We start from the raw sequence: 22,049 nt of genomic DNA on the forward strand, positions 1-22,049 counted from the left end.
GGACAGCAAGAATTGACAATCTCATGTTTGAACAGATCGTCCTACCGTCCACGGATCAGCACCCTTGAGAGATACACATCTCAAGCGAGTGGCAACAAGAATGCGCCAACACTGTATCGAGTTAGAAATCGCGTCAACGAATAGATAGAGTGCACATACGAGATAGCTGCAAAGCAAGCACATAAAATAGCCCCCTCCATATAATTGGTCTTTCCTTTGAGGACGATGAAATCGACCATAAGAACAGCACCAATCAATGTGACCATCTCGAACTTGTCAAAGTGCAAGGTCATGGGCTTGTCGAGAGCCCAGCCAATAACAACCATTGCTGGTGAAACCAAAAGACCAATTTGAATGGCTGACCCAAGAGCAACACTGATAGCAAGATCCATTTGGTTTTTGGAGGCCACAACAATCGCTGTAACATTCTCGGCAACATTTCCGGCGATGGGGATGACGATTAAACCGACGAATGATTCACCGAGGACGCCCTGTTCATTGAGTGTTGAGAAGCTTGAGGCGAAGAATTCGGCGCAGATAGCGATGAGAATTGTTGATAGGGCGAGGAGTGTTACGGATATCATTCGGTTGGATAGAATAGCATAGCGTTCGCAGGAACATCCGAGAGAGTCTCCGATAGGTGGTTCCGTTTGTCCGTTGAGGCTTGTTCTTCCTTGGGATGGCTCGTTGTGAAACAGTGGCATTGCTGATGCTGTCTGCGCGTCGACTGAACAAGACCGTGATCGCACTTCCTGCATCTCTAGATGGGCAAGGTCTCTGCTTGTTGCTCTTGCGAGCTCGGTGGGATGGGATTCGAGGTCTGTATAGTCATGATCATCGGTTGATTGTGGCACTTGGAGCCGCGTAGAGAGGAACAAGTGAGCATGCGATTTAAACTGGAAGAAAAGGTATAAGAAGTATGTGGCAAGGAGGATGATGGAAACCCCCCTGCTGAAGGATAATGACATATGATCAGCAGAAGTAACGCTCTTCACGCTGCCATAGAAAGCGGTCTATGTCCAAGATTAGCATCCAATGTAATTAGGACACTTGAAGGATCGCCTTACTGGAATCATAAGGCAAGAGATGGTGAGATTGAGAAGTCCCACAAATGAGTGTGTGAGATCAGTATTATACGTTACATCACTCTTCGAGATACAGCCTGCTATGATTGCAGACCCAAGGACGAGCAGGAGGTTCACAAGGATCGAGCCAAGGAGTGACGATTGAACTACTTTAATGTTGTTTTTCAACAAAGCAGTGCTGTAGAAGATTAGCTTCGACTCCAAGATAGTTGGCGCTATATGGAAATTTACACGCTATATGCTGGTCAGTATATAATTGAAAACGATGGGACTTCCAAGATTTAGACTCACAAAATAATAAGCTCTGCTAGATTCCCTATGGTGATGTTGAGGAGAGCGCCAGCGGTCTCACCCAAATCCTTGGAGATCCTCTCAGTGGCTTCTGTGAGCGTGATCGACAGCGGCACAATAGCAAGGAGGTTCCATATGAATATTACAAGCGCCGGGCTTTGGGTATTGGAAATAATGATTGCCGATGCGGCAAATGCACCGGAGAAGATGATTCTAGGGTTGAGAATCCGTTTCGTTCGTTGTTTGAATATGGATATCGAACTGCAGGGTCTGCCATGGTGGGGCCAACCAGATAAACTGTCGTCATTGGGAGTCTGGGCTTTGTCTTTTCGAAGAAAGTTTTTCACTTTATGAAAGATGGCGCTCTTGTCTGAGCCTGAGTTCGTGGAGGCCAGCTCGGCTTGTCCTTGATAACGATAAGAAATTGATATCAGCTTTATCCAGAGGCATTGAATGGTACAGGACTCACTGCTCATTTCATATTGACAAGGATAGGAACCACTAGACCTAGGGTCAGATTCAAAGGAAGTGTTCAGGGCGGCATGCTCGTCACTGGAGCTTTCAGCGAAAGGATTGATGTCATGCAGGTTATTATCGTTTGAACCATGCACTGTGGTCATCATGAAAAAGCCCCTAAAAAAAGAAAAAAAAAGAAAAAGATCGAAACCACTATATAAATGCCAAAATTGACAGACTGGCCATCTGAATCTGAAAACGAGAGGTTTGAAAATGAGCGTGTTGCATTGGGGGTTGCGGGAATTGATTATCGACACGCGAGATGATCGCGGCACAACCCCTTTTTCTTAGTGGCACACCTGTTTAAACCAGTTTTGACTTAGTGGCTCTTGGCTACTATTATAATTCGATATAATTTTCCCTTTATACAGCTCATTGTGGATTAGGTGGGGACTATTATGTCTAATTACCGCCTACCATAGATATACTAGTGTATTTTCTGATCGGCGGAATATTGGAGATATTTCTCACAAAAACTATTAATAAATTATATGTATATAAATGACGATCATATCTGAGTTTGCCCTTTTTTTTCCCCCTCCCCCTAATATTAATTGTGAATTTGATACTGTGTACTCTGTATGTTGTAGAAGATATTTGATAGTTATGCTATTTTAAGACTGGCAGTACCAACGTAATCAGAGGGCGGTGACCCTTAGAGCCCCACTTTATGCTAGAAGATATGCAATCACGTGGAAGTGGGGTCTAATCCGAAAGGAGCTTAAGGTGCCGCAAATAAAAAGGGGTGTGTGCGGGTACGAAGCACATTATTTTCATCCTGATATCAACTGGACAACAAATTCATATTCTACCCCCACTAGGAAATTCAATGACTTACTTAACCTCCATTACGGAGTACTGGAAGAATAATGACAGATTTTGTGTGGAGAAAAGCCAATTGATCTTTCTCTGTACTCCGTACCCGTATCCCCGCTGAGATTAGCGGGCTGACAAAAGATACGATTACGCGTGGAAAAGGGGCTCAGCCCTTCAAGGCTGCGGGGGCCATTATTGATGACATAAAACAGAAAACTGGGGCTCCAGGCTGGTTCGTTTAATCGCTCATATACGGAGTACCTATTTAGGTATCTCCGCGCGTGCTCAAAACAGAAGACAAGAGGGACAAAACCCCACGGATTGAACTATGCTAGATAGAGAGGAAGGGACATACATAGTACAATATAAATACTACAACATAGAGATGAGTAAAGGTTCCATTCGCTTGGGATAAAAAGACTCAAGGCTGTCTCAACAAACCGAAAAATTGAACCCGTTACCATCAGTGCATTTGTGTATCTTACTGTTTGCGAGAATGCATTCAGTATAGGTTTTTTTTTATTAATCTATTTGATTTACCCCTTAACAACCACCAAATCTCTCCTTCTAAATGGAATAGTCAAATATTGTTACTAAGCCACAAGTTGAAAAAACCTTGACAATGCATAGGGAGGACTGCATGCAGATTCAACGGTGGTATATTATGCGAGTTCAGCTATCCGAAAAAGCCAAGTCAAATAAAATGGCCAAGTCAACACTTCCAAAGGTCATTGCACACGGGTAAAATATAAGCGGGGCCTTAACAGCTCGGATACTAACCTAATCTTCAAACCTTAGGTGCATAGGGCTGAGCGCTTAAATATTGTATATAATTATATGATCTCACATGTATATTACACAAGTTTTCGAATCTGCCCAACCAGATCAATCACAGTCTCCTTGAAGGGCCGATATGTCACCCCCAACTCCCGAGCTACAGTCTCCCCATCAATCCCATAAGAGCCAGTCGGTTTCTCACCCATCTTATAATTCGTAGTCACAGTCTCCTTTGCCCAGTCAAATTCATCGCGAATAATATCCGCAGCATATCCGTATGAGAACGGCTCTGGCGAAACAGCCACAAATCGCTTGCCACCGGCTTCGGGGGTAAGCAAAGCCTGAACATGAACCTCAGCAAGGTCGCGAGCATCAATCCATCCGGGAACCCGCGTTACAGGAAGTGGATCTGCACCTGAGGCCACACTCCAGAGGACCATGTTTGACTCGTTCAGCTGCTGCACCGTCGGCACGGGGTGTACAACCGGACCGAAAACCATGGGAGGACAGAGAGTCACCAGATCGAATTTGGTCTTATGCTCCTTAACAAACTCCCATGCTGTGACCTCGGCGAACTTCTTAGAGCCGCGGTATGCGGTGACAGAGTCGGATTTCGGGTCAATTGCTTCCTCGTATGTAAGCGGGTTCCAGTTCGCGGCTGTATATGTGAATCCTGGCTCTGGAGTGCTGTTCGGGTTGATCACTGAGGCGAAGGAGGATGTCATGACAACACGCTGGACTTTTGATTCTGGCTGGGCGGATGCGGAAAGAATCGATTTGACTCCGTTTATAGCGGGCAAAATCAATTCCTGCTCATTGTTGGTGGTGTCGTAGAAGAAGGGCTGTGAGATATGTCAGCATGTTCGAGTTTGTCGTAAGAGAAGAATTATGAATTGCTCACGCTCGCGACATGGATGACTGCGTCAATGCCGTCCATCACGGAATCGAAAACACCAATCTGGGTGAAGTCTTCCACAACAACGAAATCAAGCTTTGAAACGTACTGCGGACGTGCAGCCTTCATCTGCTCTCCCTTTTGCTTTGATCTTGTTGAGCCGCGGACTGAGAATCCGCGAGCTAGGAGGTTGTCGACGACATGAGCGCCAATGAATCCCGTGGCCCCAGTGACCAGGATGTACCTGTGATCATGAGCATTGATCAGGTAGTTAGGGATATACCAACTTACGAGGGCTTTTGAGAAGACATTCTTCTTATTGAGTATAGGGGTCTAGTTGGAGGGGTAAAATGAATGACAAGTTTTTGCCAGGAACGAAGTTGTTATAGTAGTGCTCACCCCCGCGTGGGGGCAAATCTGGGCATCTAGTTTGGGGTTGGTGCGAGACAAGAGATTTATATCCACAGTTATTAGTGTGGGGGAGCAATATATGGAAATATGGGGTGGAGAGCACCAATTTCATAAACATTGACCTAATTGATTATATCGCCTAGATATGTATGTACAGGGGATATCAAGTACCAAATATCTATATACTCTACATCATCACTTCAAATTCACTTCTTCTCCTGCACCACCTCCTCCGTTGTACGGACGATAACATCAAAGGCATTACGAATATACTTCTCTTCAGCCATAGGGTTAGCACTAACCAACCGCATAACACAGACGCCATCAACGACTGTAGAGGTGAAGAAAATCTCGCCCCTTGCGTTGACCAACTCGGAGATCTTCTTGGTCAGACCGTTAGCAACTTCATCTTTAGCCACACGATCAGATGCCCCATTGGGTACAGCCTCCGGATTCTTGGCGCGGAAAACAGTCAAGCCAAAGCCTGGCTTTGTGACAATCTCAAATAGATCGGGCCGACCGCGTACCAAGCCAGCAAAGAGATCACCGAACCCGATCGTCTTGCGGATGTGCGCTTTCATGCCGTTGAGACCATAGCTCCGAATCACAAACCAAATCTTTAGTGCGCGGAATCTGCGACCGAGAGAAATAGACCAGTTCCGGTAGTCAATTACGGTTCCCATATCCGAGTATGGATTGCGCAGATATGTTGGTGTAATATCCAATGCGTTCGTCAGATCCAAGCGATTTCGGACAAAGAGGACGCTTGGGAATGTTAGCCTAAAGGTACAAATTCGCTCACAAATAATGGGCGAAGAGCTTACCTAGCATCAAAGTTGACTAGCAACCATTTGTGCATGTTCATGTTGAAGCTGTCAACACCCTCCGCAAAGTCCTTCGCAATATACTGCCATTCATCCGCAACGAGCGACGCACCCGCATAGGCAGCATCAATATGCACCCAAATACGCTGCCACGCCGGCTTTTCTTGCAGAACTGCCTTGAGCTCTGCAAAGCGGTCTACGCTGCAGGTATTTGTTGTACCAAATGTCATAGTGAGGTGGTATGGGGTAAGACCGTCCTTATCGCACTTCTCAAGGACCTCACGGAGACGAGGTCCGGTCATTTCCATGTTATCCTCTAGCCGTGTGGTCACGCCACGGAAGCGAGTGCCCGCAATCAATGCACCCTTAGCAGCACTGCTGTGGGTTTGATCGCTGGCAATAGCGACCAGCTTGGCTTGGACATCGAACTTGCGGTCCTCGTACTCCGGTGTACCTTCCTTAAGGCCTTCGTCAAGCAGCAGCTCCCGCACGCGCCTCTCTCGTGCGGCGACAATAATAGTTGCAATAGCATCACTCGCACTGTTCTGGATCACACCGCCGCCGTGAGTTTCTGACGTACTCCGGAAACATTCGGGTAGTGCCAGAGCTTTCGCGACCCAGTCCATAACAATGGTTTCCATCTCTGTACATGCTGGCGAGCACAACCAGTTGAAAGCAGGAGCGGTGAATGTGGCGGAGTACATCTCACCCAGAATGCTGGGATATGTCACGCAGGCGGGGTAGTATGCCATGAAATTCGGAGACTGCCAGTGGGTCAAGCCGGGTTTGATCTTGGTATCGACATCTTCCTGGATTTGTGCCCAGTCCTCTGGCTCATCAGGGGGGTTCTCTGGGATCAGAGGGCGAAGGTAACCGGGCTCGACGGCGGGTAGGACTCGATGCTCGGGCACGCTGTCGAAGTACTTGACGACTGCACAAAAGCTTGGTTAGATTGAATGTAATTGAGGGCCATAATTGTATAAGATAGGACCATGCGTACTGTCGTCAATGGCAGAGTGAGCCGCGGTCTTGAATTGGTTGCGATCCATCCTGCACGTCTTATCGATCAGCGACGCGGGGTAATATATCTATGCAGCAAGTGCGGCAATTGGCACAGTATAATGCAATATAGGGGAAAAAATATGTAGAATAAGAGTACAAGTAGAATGTTTGAAATTAAGGTCACGGATGTTTTAAAGCACCGGAAAAAATAGAAATGTCGAAGAAAAGGCGTGGGGAATGGGGGGAACTGGAATTAATTCCGTCGGAAGTTCCCTTCCGCATTCCGAGCGCTCGGAATATTCCGCTTTTCCGAGAAGTATAGGACAGAACATCCTACATCCCAAGTCTGCACGTCTTAGATCAATCTTCCTCTTCCTTGGGATCATAAATGTCACCTGCAGGTGTCTTTTCCAACCTCTTTCCATCCTCTGTCACAATCTCCTTACTAGGGATAACCACCACAAAGACCCGAGCAACATCCTTCCCTCGATTCACCCATTCGTGGTTTGCGCCGCGGCAGACAATGACATCGTGCTGATTTAGGATCTTCTCTTCGCCTCCATCTGTGATAAATCCGACGGTTCCAGACAATATCACAGCGTAGTCCAAGCTCAGTGTCCGATGGAACCACCCTGCATCTGCCGGGGGTAGATCAAGGATGCGACAGGAAGGTCCCTTGGTGTCAGCCAGCGGGATAAGAGTCTGATGCGGATCGGGGAGCTGGCGCGTGTTGTCTACTGGAAAGCCACGCGACCGATGAATTTGGATAACCCCGAACCCGGAGTCAGGCCCCGGGGTTGAGAATGCTGGAGCGGTTGTGGGATCGTATGGTGTCAAAATTTCGTCGGAAGCGAAATAAGCCTTTCCTTGAGCATCGTGGCCTGTAATAACACGGCGGATCGGAGTGTCCATTGCAAGAAAAGTAAATATATGGAATGAATATTGGACAGGAGGAGTTGAGAGAGTGTCTTCAAAGCGAGGAGTGAATAACAGAACAGTAGAGAAGAGAAAGCAAGTTGGGGATTTGCCCCCTTAATATACCCTGTCAATTGAGAAGATATCTTTAATAAGACAGAGATGAAGATATCTAATTGCTCTAGAGATATGCTGACATGATGGATTAGACCCATTGTTCAGATTGATAATCATGGGATTTGTAAGATGGGGGCTGAAATTTTACGAGGCTCTAGCAACAAGCTCTGAAGACTTCTACCTGGATAGTCTTGAATGCTGACGTTTCTTGATCAATAGCCCTAGAGTAGGGCTTCGCTGTTATTTACCTAGCCTCATTTTAATCCCCGTGGCCATTTTCTTCTTCCGGTTTGTCGAATCCCTCATCATATACCTCAGCTTCCAGATCCTTCCCTTGGATATTCAACTTTTCCATTGGTAGATAGACAAACAGCATGCGGCACCATTTTGTGTCACTCCGGTTCCGGAATGAATGTGCAGTACCTCTTTGGACACTCACATCGCCACGATGCATACTTCGACTGGCACCTGAGTCCAGTACAAGATCAACCTCCCCTTCGATTATGACCCCATAGTCGACGCTCACTGTTCGATGCATTGGAGTTGCCCTTCCAGGACGGAGATCGATTAGACGGAAAACGGTTCCGCCGTCGACTGTGATTCCAGGAGGTTGATGCAGGAACTCGTCGTACATGGCGACATCCGCTTCAGAACCAACTGAGGCTGGCATACTAGTCGTAGCGTATAGCAGGGCAATCTCGCCATCATCCCCGCTTGGAGTCGACGGGAGGTAGTCGGGAACTTGTGCATGGGAGAGAAATACTGATTCACCCTCGGTATTGTGGGTGGTGATATAGCGGCGGATATAGGGGAGGTCGTTCTTATGGTAAGGCATAATGAGCTGATAGAAATGACATTTGGATAAGAGAAAGGTATTTGGTCGTGGATACGTCAAAAGTTGCAGATATACCCTTGAGGAAATGTCACATCATGGTGGCATCATTCTTTAGACCAATGAAATATCCAAGTAGAAGCTAGCATAATCTAGAGCGAAATCAAGCGACGCATGTGAATTCTACGAGTGTATAGGACTTTTCCCTATCTCAAATTTAGTTCTCAGATGGTTCTCCAACATGCGTTTGTGCCCATCCGACACCTTCATCTTCTCCTTCATCCCACTAGCCAATTTTTCAATGCACTCATCTAGGCTTGGGCCACCGTCAAATCTTTCATCGTCTTTCTTTGCAGCGACCGCTTTCTCCCAAAGATTGTTCAAGTCCTCTCCCCACCTAAGTGCATCAGCTAATTGACGAACACCGTCGTCACAGCTCCCGAGGATGCACACATCTTCGTCTCGATTACCCAGATCTCCTGCTTTTTCATTGTTGATCAAAACCCGAGGAACACCCTCCTTTACCATACCTGGTAGTCTAGAGCAAGGTGCCACTTTCAAACTAGTGCCCATGACAAGCATCAAGTCTGCATCGAGGACAACTTTCTGCTTGTCCTCAAATTCAGCCGGCAGAGATTGTCCAAAGAATACAACATTTGGCTTCACCGCACCCCTGCATTCGGTCTCAAGACAATATGGCACTTCGCCCTCTCGAATCGCTTTATTCATGAGGTCGTCGGGATATGGCGACTTGCACTTATAGCAATGTTGACTCTTCCAGTTTCCATGAGCCCAGAGAACCTTTTCAAGTGGAACACCAGCATCATGCTCAAGCCCATCAATGTTTTGAGTGAAAAGAAAATGGAGGATATTCTTTTTCGCGAGCAGTGCCAGGAATGCATGAGTGACTGTCGGTTTGAGATTTCCTGGGTGACGTGCCTGGGCGATTGCGTAGAATGGCTCAGGTGTGTGGGAGAAATAATTGATGTGAAAAATCGCCTCTGGATAAGGCAGTCTCAATGGAGCAAGTTTATCATACAGCCCTGTGTTTGGAGATCTGAAATCTGGGATCCCAGCGCCAGTGCTGATACCAGCGCCAGTCAAGACAACGATTCGCGTGACCTTTCCAGTCTTGATGCGGTCAACGATTGATTGGATATCGGATTTCATAGTTGCTGTATGATTTGAGATGTCGGACAAGTGTCTTCAAGTTTGTATTGTTATGGTCTTGGAAATTGATTGTTTTGATTTTGGGGCAAAACAGAGGGGGTTTCTGCGTATCATGGCAACCAGGATTTTGATCTTATTGACTTTTATTGCCAGAGAAATTGGCCTTGATTTTGTAACTTACTGTATAATAATCGATTGAATAAGTATCTATGTTGTATAGTGCAGATATTATAAAGTAAAAACAAGTACAATGTGCATCGAAGGCAATTGTGAATAGAAATTTGTAGACATCTTGAAAGACATTATAGAAGAGATATCGAAAGATATTAAAAAGACCAGTTGACGTCTACAAAGACACGGACATCTAGAATTGTCAGATTACTCGACTCGTATATCGTTTAAATATAGAGACTGTATAAGCGACCGCATATTGTCTACATAACTAACCTACCATATCACTCCCGAGGTCGATTGGCAAAGTAACATTTGTCAACTCGGTGAGCAAGTCTGTCCAGTCTGGTGTATTCAGCTCAACATTACCGCTGGTTTCTAGCATCTCCGCCCATATATCTTCAAGTGGTAGTGGACTATGTAATCCATCTGCTGAAGGGTATGCTGTGGATTGACCATTGGAAGTCCCTGCAGGAAATATGATGCTCTTGGAACACAATGAAATAGGCGTGGGGATATCCGGCCGTGAAGCACCTTCTCTTGTGGCATTTGGATTTGAAGAGGCAAAAGACTCCTGTAAGTCGCGGGAGCTCGGTCCTTTTTCGTGTTTCCAATGCTTTCGCAAGATCCCCATCATAGCATTGATTCCCTCACGGGCGGTGGGCGAGGATTGTTGCGCCCGGCTGAGCATCCGACAAGCGTCGAGTACTTCCTCTTTTCGCTTTTCAGCTAGAATGTCATCCCAGTTGAAACAAACATCTATCAGAAGAATGGCAGCCGCCATGAAAACGTGGTGCATGACTGCCCATATGACCGAGCTATGCGGTGTGAACACAGGCTCTTCCTCATCCATAATGCGTTTTATTTCAAGTACCTTGCGCGCAGATTGAAGAGATATGACATGAGAATAGGAATATTTGGGATCCTTTGCTCCGCGTACGAGGTAGTGACGATGCAAGCGACATAGCCGTGAATGGAAGCCCTGTTGTACTAGAGCTCGCTGCCATGCAAGAGCTGGTCGGTCACGATAAAGCGTTGAGTACTCACGACGGGAGGCTTGATCAAACCGAAAGTAACTGGGAACTTCAGCGTATATCTTTTGAAGCTTTTGATCGAGCCCGAGTATCTTCTCATAGGGCACCTCTTGTGCATGGAAATGGTAGTATGACATTTCGTCCACTATTTGGCGACACACAACAGCCAACTTCAATCGACATAGACTGAATGACATTGCTGTTGGAATAGACAGAGGAACACCGTTCTCGCTATGGTCAATTTCCTCATCCTCAACATTGAGAGGCTCTTGTACAACCATATGCTGAGGTTGAATTGAGTACGTCCACTCCTGGGGTCCACTCAAAAAGCCTATTAACCTTGGGATATCATCAGTTATAGGACCGGCAAGGTCTCTGGCCCACAACGTACCAGTCATATGTTGCCAAGTCCCACCACAACCGTCGTTTGAGTTCAATATTGGTTTTATCAAAGCCATTGGTCAAGCGTTCAGCCACAGCCCGAGGAGAGTCCACAAGATGTAGTCCCATACCGGTGGCTTGACTCAAAAATGACCTATGCACGAATAAAGGACTGACGGAGGAGGGCAAGTTCATATTGGACAGATGATGACCAATGATCATTGTCGCTTGCAGTCCTTCAAGACTGGGATAAGGGATATAATTGCTCTGGATCAATGCCGCACCTGCCAAAAATATGCTCTCCTGACTGAATGGCTCCGCGTGCTCAGGTGACTCTATCAGGAGTTGGTAATACAAGGCGGCAGCAGTGATACTGAACAGTAGCGCAGTATGGGCCAAATTGATAGTCTCATTTCGCGCAATACGGTCGTAAATTGTCTCAATTTGTTGTTCGACACGACTGGGTATGATGACATGATACTGGAAGTCAAGGTATTTACAATAATACCGGAATAGACCCAGAGCTTCTGCCAGGGACGGTAAGTACGACGGTAGATGGATAGTCGATGGATTTTCTCGCGAAGCGAGCCGTTCATGTATCGCGGGGAATCGATCGCTAGGTGTGTTGTCTTGCTGTGTAGGCGAGTGCTCGGGTTCACGGCGCTGGGCAAGCTCCGCCCTCAACGTGGCGGGGACTGCGCTCGGGATGCGGTGTCCCATAACAATTGTCTCAAGCCAGTCGGCCGTTAAAAGTGACTCGTTTCTGTTGCAGCTCTGTGTTTCCGTGTCCTGCTGTGGAGTCCACTGCAAGATTCGAGGTGACCCAGACACGCGATCGTCCAACATGGGTCTCTGATCTGTTTGGCTCATGGGGTGCACAGTCGTTGTGCCCGAGCCGTAACCACCATAGCTGCATTCCAGTTTTCGTGAAGTGCAGCTACTGCACGGAAGCTCTCTGTCACACTTCAGCTTCTTCTTTCGACAGGACTCGCAGGAAACGGGATCTTGTCGAGAAGGTCTCTTCGAGCCTGGGGTGGCGACCCCTGATATGGGTCGTCGTTTCATCTTGTGAGTTTTGCCAAAAACATTTTTCAAAACTAGTCGAAATAGCGAAAGCAAAAAGGCTGTAACATCATCGTTTGCCTTGCGCAGGAGACCTGTAGATTGTTCGCCCGGAGATTCCGCGGATTCTCCGTGACGCTAAACCACATGCGGCGATTGTTCCTCCGGACTGTAGTTCGGAGACTCCGAGTGCGATTATTTACCTTGATGGAATTAATCGGATTTCTTATAAAGAACATGACTTTTGACTGTCTTTTACTTCAAAGAAAAGCAAATTCCTCAGACTTGAGATTCCCATTGACCGGCTAAAATGGCACCGAAAGATAGCCCAACTGAATACACGTACGTGAAATATACTTCTAGCTACGATATAGCTGATCACTAACCTTTCTAGAACCCGAGCATGGCTGGTAATATTCGGGGCCTTTACGTGTGCCTTTTGCACTGTGGGATTCATGAACTCGTTTGGTATCTTCCAAGAATACTACACAAAGAATCAGCTATCCTCAAGCTCCACATCTACCATCGCATGGCTTGGGGCTATATCAATATTCTTTTTGTTTGCTATATCTGTTGGGGCAGGAGCAATGCTTGATACTTTTGGACCAACTGTAAGGATACTATCTCTGTATCGTTGGACGAGAAACTAATCGTTATTTCGAATAGTTCATGGTATATGTTGGCTCATTCGGGTGTGTTTTTGCACTTATGATGACTTCACTATGTAAGGAATTCTATCAATTTCTACTCGCTCAGGGGGTCGTGCTTGGTATTTCTATGGGTCTGGTGACATGGCCAATGCTCGCATTGGTCGGACAATATATCAAAGTGAAGCGTGCTGCGGCAATGGGCATTGTTCTGGCGGGCTCGTCGCTCGGCGGAGTTATCTGGCCTATTGCAATCGACAGAATGATCAATAATCCCAACATCGGATTTTCCTGGTCCATGAGAATTGTCGGTTTTGTCATGATTCCTTGCTTCATCTTTTCTTGCGCAGTTGCCAGATCCCCAGATCTACCTACAACCAATGTGGAGAGTCGCAATTCAAACCAGGTAGGCGACGAAAATATTACCGAGGAAAAGGATGAACGACGGAACCACAAAGGAGAGGCCCTGGCTCTTTTACGAAAGCCATCTCTTCAGCTGCTGTGTCTCGCCATGTTCATCACGTACTTTGGCATGTTCTCGCCCTTCTTCTATACGACTTCTTATGCGGTTGAGAAGGGATTCTCGACATCCCTGGCATTCTATACCGTTTCAATTGTGAATGGCGCTTCATTCTTTGGCCGAGTGCTCCCTGGCGTCATCGCTGATAAGTATGGAAAATTCAACTGCTGCATCATAGCCACTATCTCCGCAGGGATTATTGCATTGTGCTGGACCAAGGTAACATCTGTGGCCGGTCTTATAATTTGGTCCGCTGCATACGGCTTCGCATCCGGAGTGAGTTATTCTCGAATGGTAATATACCTCGAATACTAACTAGATCTGTAGGGCATTTTATCACTCCAGCAAGCTTGCGCCGCCCAGGTTGCTACTTCTACCACACTTGGTTTGGCAATAGGCACTGTCACAGGCTCCACAGCTCTATCGTACGTCGACTCTTTATTGAAAGAACAATGTGAGATGCTGACATGAACCGCAGTGCTATGGCAAATGTGCCCATTAGTGGTGCTCTAGTTGAGAAATATGGGTATTTAGCCCTGTCAATGTTTTCAGGAGCATCTTTGCTACTAGGTGGTTTCCTTTTGACTGCTGCGCGTCTGGCCCAGAACAGACAGCTTCGAGCTGTCGTGTAATATGTGGCAGGGTGAGTTTGTGTTGTCGCATTCGTTGCTACAAGCTATTCTCCCAAGGACAGAGTTAATAGAAGGTTAGCTATTAGCAGTGCTGGACAGGCGACAATATTGCTTAGAGCTGACTGTGACTCAAACAAATTTAATTTGGATATATCATGCTGTACAATAGAAACATAGATTAGACATAGATTCTCATTCATTGTCGATGTGGATGCTTGGGGCAATTTTCTGGGGCTCTGAACTGGCGTGTTCTAATATTGTACGTTCTGTGTCAATATACCAGACCAGGGCTTACTATCAAGACGCATTAATTAACTAATTAATTAAATAGCTAAAGGGCGCCTGACAAGCAAGCATTAGCGCATCTGATCAAAGCTCAATACACATATCCCAACACAATTATCCCAACCTTTCGGGCAAATACTGAAGCTATTACACCTATGTACAGCCATGTACATATCCATAAACTGTAGTAGAACCTCTTGAAAGAAGTAAAGTCTTGACAGCAATCAAGAACGACTTTTCACTCACTTCCTTTGTGGCCAGGCATCGTACAGTCCCTCAAAAACCGTCACATCTCCAAATGTCGCTTCTCCCACGCCGTTGTGGAAGAAGTTAATTTCAGTCGAGTTGGCGTACCATGACCTTCATGCGGTTAGCTGTTGACCAATACGTCAGAAATAAGATAAACTTACCGAGCCCAAGTGCTTAGAGCAAAGCGTCCATTGGCATATACTTCTAGGACTCCATTATCCACCACAACGGTGAGCTCCAATGTCTCAATTTGTTCTTGTCCGTTGTGCAAGATGTCAAAGAGCCGCAGACGGCCTGCCTCATTGTCACTGCTAATTCCATCAGTCGTTTGCGCTGCAGCACTTGTCTTGCTACGGTCGACGATGATGGACTCGTTGGAGAATTGATAGTAGATAGTTGTGGATTCAAGATTGGAGGACAATATCTGGAAACCGGCTTGAATATCGGAATCACGAGCAGACTTCGGGAAAGTGACATTGGCTGTGAGGACGAAGAACTTGGTTGAGGGTGAGGTGTTGAATGTTACCGATCCAGCCTTTGATAATGTTCGACCAGACTCCACAAAAGACGATCCAGACGTCAGGGCGCTGTAGGTCTCTCTAGCAATTGAGATTCCCATAGTCTCGAGGTCAATTTGACCATGTCCCTTGCGGGCCACACGCCACGATGACAACGACTCACGCGCAAGTTTGTTATCTACCACATTGGGGATAGTGCGGACATTGAGCTCCCGCGGGAGCAAGAGGGTTCCTGTCCAGTTCTGTTGAGCGGTAGGGAATCCTTTCGCTAGCTCATAGAAATCTCCAGTGAGCCAGATGTAGGTAATGTAACGATCGGGTGCACTGCTCTTTATAGCAGCCTGAGAGCTCGCTGGCAAAACCTTACCCGCAGCAGCGTACGCCGACAGGCCCCAGTCAAGCACACCCGCCATGGTTGGCTTGAAGGTGATCGAGCCATCATTTGTGACCTTTCCGGCCACCCACAGCATATCATGAATTGAAGAGACTTGAGGAACGATGGGGAGCTCGGAACCCTCAGTACCGAGGGTCATGAAGATTTCGCCGTCCTCGCTGTACCCGTCTGCGTTCAGACTGAAAACGTTGCCAACCTCAAAGTTGAATCCCCAACCTCCGGCCCAGTCACCAGTTCCCCAAGTTGTATTGGCGGGCTCATTCCACCATTGCCCGAGATATTCCCAATATTGGAAATCCGCATCGTGTTGGCGGTAGAGAAACTGGCAAGGTCCAACATCGTGGACACCGCCAGAGATGGCGGTATACCAAGTTCCTTGTGTACTGTTGGCAGCTGTGTCCAGAGCTGGACTCTGGAAAACGTAAGGGTCACGGAAAGCGGTGACATTAACAGCAAACGGAGGCGAGGGGATCATCGGGCCTTGGTTAAGTTTGGTGAAATTGCGTCCACCATCATAGGAAACGGCTAGTGATTGGGTCTCGCTTCCCCGGGTGTAGGGAATAGACCAGTGAATTGGGAGATATGATACAGAAGTATATAGAAGAGTTGGCATCCCGTTGATACCACTTGGAATGACGGAACCGTCGAAAACGGCAAGGGGGTCGTTCTTTCCTCCCGGAATGATCGAAGGGGCTCCATCGGGATTGAGATCTTTGTAGGTAGCAAGATCATCGGTCGTAGCTCCTGAAATTCCGTTGTGAAGCCAGCCCACATGGAAGAGGCCAGTCTTAGGATCGGTGTAATGACCACAAGGGTCGCCTATCTTTCCAGATGGAGGGAGCAGATGGGCCTTGGGTCTCCATGTGTCGAAAAGGGATGCATTTGACAAGGTAGAAAGGTTTGGGGGAGCGGAGTTGTAGTCAATTTGAGATTTATGGGCGAATGCGCAGCTCGCCAAACCCACGGTGACTGAACCTGATAGCTTCATGACGTAGATCTTGGATAATCCCTGTGATTTCCTCGGGATATACACACTTTTATATATCGAGCATGTCGAGAATGAATTTGACCGAGATTAGATGAAGGCGGGGTCCAATAGGAAAAGGATCTCGTTCAAACTGGATCAATATGTGTTGTTTTATTTCCTCTCTGGGTATACTCGGTAGTTTCCGTGAACGAACGGTAAAACTCCGGGGAAACTCCGGACTTGCACTGTGATGCCTGAGTGCCTGGATTTGCTACAAACAAGCAACTAACTAACTAGTTAGTTAACTAGTTAAGGTGACTGACTAATTAGTTAACTAGATACCGATGAATAGAAAAAAAAAACGCCTGGATAGAGCTGGAGACACATCCGCAAACAATTCAGTCTAGAGCGATTGAGGTAGCGTACGAAATCCAATAAGTTCGAAAAGTCGAATAATCCAAAACCGGCATTTTGGAGGGGAAGAGCGGGAGGGGAAACATATTGACATTCAAGAGGAATATCTGAAAGTCATCACAAGGCCACATAGGCGGCCGACTATATATCCCTGTACAATGATTAAGAGCTTTACTAATAAGAACTGACAAATATGTCCGGGGATTGACTTGATTATTGATAGTTAACATATCGACCATATAGATTTCACAAAGAGAAGCAAAACGAGGATCATAATTCCCCGCAAAACAACTAGACATAATGCCATGTCTCAAACTCCAAGGTTGTCAAAGGGAAGACCGTGACGGTGCTAGATTTCTCCAACAAAGTTTCACCATCATCGCCTTTGAAGACGTACTGAACAGCCTTACGTCCATCTTGGGTTTAGAGAACCATTTGCTTCGTGACTTCATCCGGAGATCGCATATTGGCAAAAACCAAGTTCGGTTTGCCACAAATAGCGCCAATAACAAGCTTGGCTAGTTGGTATTTGCGGAGTTCGGATGGCAGCTTGAGCCCTAGTCTGCTGTAAAAGACAAGCGATTTCCACTCTGCACCTGGCTCATGTAAGATCTGGATATCGTCTGGCGAAAGAGACTCGATAACAGAGTTTGGGATGGTGATGTGGATGATAACGACTGCATTGCAGGTGCTACGGCGTTTAACATAACAGGCATAGTATTCGGCCACTTCTCGATCAGCAGCGAAGTAGGAATCTGCGTGTCTTCCCGAGAAATCAGAAGGTGGGGTAGACGTAAGGCATTCAAAGCGAACTTTGCTATTGTCGACAAAGAGGCCACTGACACGAGCTTGGTCAATGCCCTTGTACAGAGTCGTATAGCCTGGTGCATTTGTAGCTGCATTTGTTGCAGCTTGTGACAAAGCAGTTTCGTGTGACAACCAAGGGACCATCCTTAAAGAATCCGAGATTGATCGTTGCCAGGAACCGCGGGATAGTCCAGGACGGGGGGCTTCACGTCGACTAGCCATGTCACGTTCACGAGAGGTTTGTTGTATTGCTTGTAAACCACGGTATCGCAACTTGAGAGTGTCCCGAACCCAGAACTTGCAAGTTCCAATTAGGCGGATATGACGAAACTTTGGGTCCATGATAGCTTGTTGGAGTTCGGTATTGATTCCATACTGGTTCATACAGTGGAACCATGTGGCATCATTATCTTCGCAGGTATCGCTGAAGTTCCGAATGTAGCCCTCAGCGACGTCGATGAATGGTACACCATGGTAGATATCATCAGACTCTCTTTTTGGTTCTCCAGGGGGCCAGCTGGTCCAATGATCCCAAATGCGAGTTGCAGTTTGTGAGTTGTATCCAAGATGCTCAAGGGTGACAAGTGAGATAAGGTGTTCCGGAATACTGACGAATGACTCAGAGCTTGAGGTGCTCCACACGGGGGACTGTGAGACGGAGGACAGCGAAAAGGGGGACAGCGAGAGATGTTCTTCTTCCTCATCACTAGACCGATTCAAACGTCGTTTGTGGATTCGACGCGTGCCATCAGGTAAAAGAGGGCTGATAAGTCCGGATTCTTGTAAGATCACTGCATCGTCTGGAGCTAGAATGGTTCTCCATGCAGTTTCGTCATGCGACATGATGAATTTTGGATATACAGAGATGGCGATTCGATGAGGTGATTTGATGTGATAGTGATTTGATAAGATAGTTTGCGAAACTGTAGTGAAAAGATCAAGTTGATGAAAGGTGAAGGAAGAAGAAAGGACACTGGGGATGGAATGGCGACTATTTATGTCAGTAGCTGGCAGTTCCGATTCCAATTTCGGTTTTCCGCCCACAAAAGCAGTAAAATAGAAGAAAAGTTAAGAAATATTTCTAAGGATTTTCTATCAGTCTGCTATAAGTCATTTCGATACCTTTTCAGATGTCTTTTTAGTTGTAGTGCTTGTCCGATACCTAGAAGAGTAAATGAATAATAATACTATGTACGGGACAACCTTGGAAGTATCATCACCCTACACGGGAAAGTGATAAAGAGGATGAACCGTAGAGACCACCTTTTATATACATAATTAGGATTTAGTCTCCACTAGTCTTTCCATTTACGCGTTGGTTCCCTAGGCCATCCCTACTCCATCGGATTTCGTGCAAAAAATTTTATAATATGCTCACTGCCATAGACAGTGGCAACGTCCAAACTAGTCCTTTGGCGTGCATCCTCCATCATAGGATCAAGTCCCCGGCTTATCAGAATCTTGAAGCGATAGACCACGTTGTACGGGGTTTCCGTGCTATACCCGCCACCTTCCTCCTTAGAGGCCAGTAAATGAGCAATGAGGAGCCTGCATTATCTTGCGTAGAGAAATCAGCTCTAGACTCTTCAAAAAGATCGAAGATGGTTTCGGTGCGGCCGTCCTCCTGCTCAAAACGTTCAGTACTGCTCAGGGGAGGACTTCTCACACTATTCTCTGTATATTTGAAGAGAGGTGTGTCGCCCTGGCAGTTTCGAGATTTGATATCCACGTCCAATTCTAGGAATAGCTTGAAGTGAGCTTTTGACTGATTCTCTTTGAGATGCTTAGCCAAATAATGGAGTGCCGTATCTCCATTGGAGTCCGGCCGGAGAGGATCAGCACCCATTTCAAGGAGATCATCGATAAGATTGAAGCCTCCTAAAAGCAGGACGCGGTGAAAGAATGTTTCGCCCTTTCGATCGCGCTGACGGAGAAGTCCAAGATTTCTTGGGATAACTTCCTTCAAAGTTTTGAGCCACTCCGAGTCAGCCCTCAAAGGAACAAGAAAGCGGAAGGTAACCCTCGGAGGACGTACATAATGGAGAATCGTATTACCATCATTGTCCTGTGCTATGACATCGGCACTACGGTCTCTAAGCTCTCGGAAAGTCGGGTTTGTAATGGCTGATCTACCTCTCAGTGTTACCTCGCTCGGGGATGCTGCAAGAAGCAATGTACAACCGCTTGAATCACGTCATTCAAGCTGGAAAGACGGTAGTTGAAGAAAATAGACCGAATATATGCCCGGATTTCGAAATCTCATGGATGAAAGTCTTTCTTTGGAGTCAATCTGTGGGTGCCAGATACTAGGACTATCCAGATCATATAGGTCTCTAGTGTGAGAGTTCCTCAACATATGTAGCAAATGGATCTGCGCCATGGTTGAGCAGCATCTCATTATAGGGGCGCCGAGTACGTCTTTGTCCAAATTGTTTGAACGGACGGATGGCTTGCTAAGGTCAGACTCGGTGAATCGCAGCGTAGGGGGCACTGGCAAAGAGAAGAGGTGCGACCTCAGAATCAAGAATGTCGGGCCCATAGCCCCTCCTTGGCCCAGGAGTCACTACGACAGATCGCCTGAGATAGGCGTAATCGCCCCGTGACACCAATGTTTCCAGAATCATGATTTCGTGCAATTCAATCGCAGAGAATATGGCTGTTGCATTAACATGGGCACCGTGCGCTATCAGGGTAGCTCCCCGCTTTGGTATTTGGGCCTCGCGCACAGCCTGCAAGGCAGATTTTAGATTGCATATACGTGCTCTAATGAGGCTAAGCTTGTGCGTAGGTGCTCTAGATCTGGTACTTGCTCCGGGTCACAAGGAGGGACATGATAGTCGAGATCTGGTAATGGGGTTTTGATATGACAGGTTACGGCATATTGGACTACCTTTTGAACAATCTACGTTGAAGCGATTGAACAAAATATAAAAGATGGCTTCTTAAATATCCACACAACCAAGCGTATCCTCAAAGCATCAAAAGCGGGTATGCTTCCCTTCGAATATCCATATACACATTCAATCATGAGAGAAACCATGAACCTAGGGCTTATCCGAAGAGTACAAACGAATGGGCACGCCGAGATCATGCGACATCGTAAGATTAGATAGCTTAACAGGCTCCTGTCGAGGATGGGGGTCCGCGTTTTCGAGGGTATCGAAATGCTGCATCAGACGAACGACGGTATAGCTTGCCTCAGTGAGAGCGTATTGCTCTATGTGGTAGATTAGCAAATCATTCTCCGAGTGATTTTCAATTCCGGACAAAGACACAACTTACGACCAAGGCAGATACGCGGCCCACCATTGAAAGGCAGGTATTCCCATCCATGTTTGGCATTTTCCTCCCAGCGCTCGGGTCGGAAAGAGGTGGCATCCTTACCCCATAGGTCGGTTCGGCGATGCATAGCGAAGACGTTGTAGGCAACCATTGTACCTTTCTGGATGGTTTGTCAGTCGGGGGGAAATTCTCAGTATTGAGGTCTTGGAGGCAAACCTTGATATAGACCGGGGATTGGCAGTCTGGACCACCGCCGACCGGTAATGAGGTATCTTTAGTCGCAACGCGAAAGTTGATAGGCACAGGGGGTTGGAGGCGAAGGACTGGTTTTGGGGTTAGTTGGATATCTAGAGTATATAGTATCAATTTGGACATCGACTCACCTTCATTCAACACATATCGCAGATAAGGAATATCCTTCAACTTTGTTTGTGTCATTTCCGACCGTGGGTTTTTCGCATCTCCGAAGATATCAACGATCTCACGACGTAGTCGGTTCCAGACATTAAGGTGACGGGAAAGGTAGAAGAACGTTGAGCTCAACAGACTAGCCGTGGTATCGCGGCCGGCCAATAGAATATTGAGCATATTATCGCGTAGGATCTTTGGGTCATCTGTATCTGCCGCTAGGGCTTCGAGGAATATGTAGCGACCATCGAGGTTCTTGCCTTTTGACTCTAAAGCGAGGTTGACATAGTGATCAACGACTTCATGCACCTGTCGATTTGCCTCACGGAATTCCTTGGGATTGACAACCCAATATAAACCCTGGGCGCGACTTCGTGCAGCGAGATAATCTTGAGCAGTTCCGAAGGCATTGGCAAAACCCTGCGCACTACCGACAGCACATTTTTCTAAAACGCCAGTCTTCCCAGAAGGTGGAAGCATACACCCGACCGATTCCCCAAATAGGAAATGAGTGGCGGAGTCTAGAGTCAGTAAAAAAAATAAACGTTGAATATCAAAACTGCTTCTGTCTTTTGGAATTAAGTCGATTAAATTGGAGATGTGATCATCTAACATAGAAAGATCAGC

At 46.8% G+C, this 22,049-nt stretch overlaps 11 protein-coding genes across 11 annotated transcripts; 1 reads left to right on the top strand and 10 right to left on the bottom strand.

The window, feature by feature from the left end:
- Window positions 1–80: 80 nt before the first annotated feature.
- PGRI_045030 (calcium:cation antiporter) lies at window positions 81–1,852 on the bottom strand (the record flags this gene model as incomplete). The annotated part of the gene is made up of 6 exons (XM_040792216.1): window positions 81–111; window positions 160–1,013; window positions 1,068–1,263; window positions 1,317–1,319; window positions 1,377–1,782; window positions 1,846–1,852. 6 exons carry the CDS (start codon window positions 1,850–1,852, stop codon window positions 81–83), a joined length of 1,497 nt encoding a protein of 498 aa, XP_040649272.1.
- Window positions 1,853–3,562: 1,710 nt separating this feature from the next.
- PGRI_045040 (SDR family oxidoreductase) lies at window positions 3,563–4,691 on the bottom strand (the record flags this gene model as incomplete). The annotated part of the gene is made up of 3 exons (XM_040792217.1): window positions 3,563–4,327; window positions 4,387–4,624; window positions 4,672–4,691. The coding sequence occupies 3 exons, from the start codon at window positions 4,689–4,691 to the stop codon at window positions 3,563–3,565; spliced, it is 1,023 nt and encodes a 340-aa protein (XP_040649273.1).
- A 306-nt stretch (window positions 4,692–4,997) lies between these two features.
- PGRI_045050 (putative aromatic-L-amino-acid decarboxylase) lies at window positions 4,998–6,664 on the bottom strand (the record flags this gene model as incomplete). Its single annotated transcript, XM_040792218.1, has 3 exons — window positions 4,998–5,556; window positions 5,616–6,546; window positions 6,616–6,664. 3 exons carry the CDS (start codon window positions 6,662–6,664, stop codon window positions 4,998–5,000), a joined length of 1,539 nt encoding a protein of 512 aa, XP_040649274.1.
- Window positions 6,665–6,977: 313 nt separating this feature from the next.
- On the bottom strand, window positions 6,978–7,529 carry PGRI_045060 (cupin domain-containing protein; the record flags this gene model as incomplete). The annotated part of the gene is made up of 1 exon (XM_040792219.1): window positions 6,978–7,529. The coding sequence occupies one exon, from the start codon at window positions 7,527–7,529 to the stop codon at window positions 6,978–6,980; it is 552 nt and encodes a 183-aa protein (XP_040649275.1).
- Window positions 7,530–7,908: 379 nt separating this feature from the next.
- PGRI_045070 (cupin domain-containing protein) lies at window positions 7,909–8,484 on the bottom strand (the record flags this gene model as incomplete). Its single annotated transcript, XM_040792220.1, has 1 exon — window positions 7,909–8,484. The coding sequence occupies one exon, from the start codon at window positions 8,482–8,484 to the stop codon at window positions 7,909–7,911; it is 576 nt and encodes a 191-aa protein (XP_040649276.1).
- A 180-nt stretch (window positions 8,485–8,664) lies between these two features.
- Window positions 8,665–9,651, bottom strand: PGRI_045080 (Sirtuin family; the record flags this gene model as incomplete). The annotated part of the gene is made up of 1 exon (XM_040792221.1): window positions 8,665–9,651. One exon carries the CDS (start codon window positions 9,649–9,651, stop codon window positions 8,665–8,667), a length of 987 nt encoding a protein of 328 aa, XP_040649277.1.
- A 326-nt stretch (window positions 9,652–9,977) lies between these two features.
- Window positions 9,978–12,302, bottom strand: PGRI_045090 (Zn(II)2Cys6 transcription factor; the record flags this gene model as incomplete). Its single annotated transcript, XM_040792222.1, has 3 exons — window positions 9,978–10,015; window positions 10,099–11,195; window positions 11,248–12,302. 3 exons carry the CDS (start codon window positions 12,300–12,302, stop codon window positions 9,978–9,980), a joined length of 2,190 nt encoding a protein of 729 aa, XP_040649278.1.
- Window positions 12,303–12,609: 307 nt separating this feature from the next.
- Window positions 12,610–14,098, top strand: PGRI_045100 (MCT family MFS transporter; the record flags this gene model as incomplete). The annotated part of the gene is made up of 5 exons (XM_040792223.1): window positions 12,610–12,641; window positions 12,694–12,910; window positions 12,966–13,742; window positions 13,794–13,891; window positions 13,945–14,098. 5 exons carry the CDS (start codon window positions 12,610–12,612, stop codon window positions 14,096–14,098), a joined length of 1,278 nt encoding a protein of 425 aa, XP_040649279.1.
- A 527-nt stretch (window positions 14,099–14,625) lies between these two features.
- PGRI_045110 (glycoside hydrolase family 32 protein) lies at window positions 14,626–16,532 on the bottom strand (the record flags this gene model as incomplete). The annotated part of the gene is made up of 2 exons (XM_040792224.1): window positions 14,626–14,743; window positions 14,794–16,532. 2 exons carry the CDS (start codon window positions 16,530–16,532, stop codon window positions 14,626–14,628), a joined length of 1,857 nt encoding a protein of 618 aa, XP_040649280.1.
- Window positions 16,533–17,348: 816 nt separating this feature from the next.
- Window positions 17,349–18,575, bottom strand: PGRI_045120 (uncharacterized protein; the record flags this gene model as incomplete). The annotated part of the gene is made up of 1 exon (XM_040792225.1): window positions 17,349–18,575. One exon carries the CDS (start codon window positions 18,573–18,575, stop codon window positions 17,349–17,351), a length of 1,227 nt encoding a protein of 408 aa, XP_040649281.1.
- A 2,201-nt stretch (window positions 18,576–20,776) lies between these two features.
- On the bottom strand, window positions 20,777–21,902 carry PGRI_045130 (cytochrome P450; the record flags this gene model as incomplete). Its single annotated transcript, XM_040792226.1, has 4 exons — window positions 20,777–20,949; window positions 21,015–21,174; window positions 21,231–21,337; window positions 21,398–21,902. The coding sequence occupies 4 exons, from the start codon at window positions 21,900–21,902 to the stop codon at window positions 20,777–20,779; spliced, it is 945 nt and encodes a 314-aa protein (XP_040649282.1).
- Window positions 21,903–22,049: the final 147 nt, after the last annotated feature.

This window comes from Penicillium griseofulvum, assembly GCF_001561935.1.
Source record: "Penicillium griseofulvum strain PG3 chromosome Unknown contig_90, whole genome shotgun sequence".
Taxonomy (NCBI): domain Eukaryota; kingdom Fungi; phylum Ascomycota; class Eurotiomycetes; order Eurotiales; family Aspergillaceae; genus Penicillium; species Penicillium griseofulvum.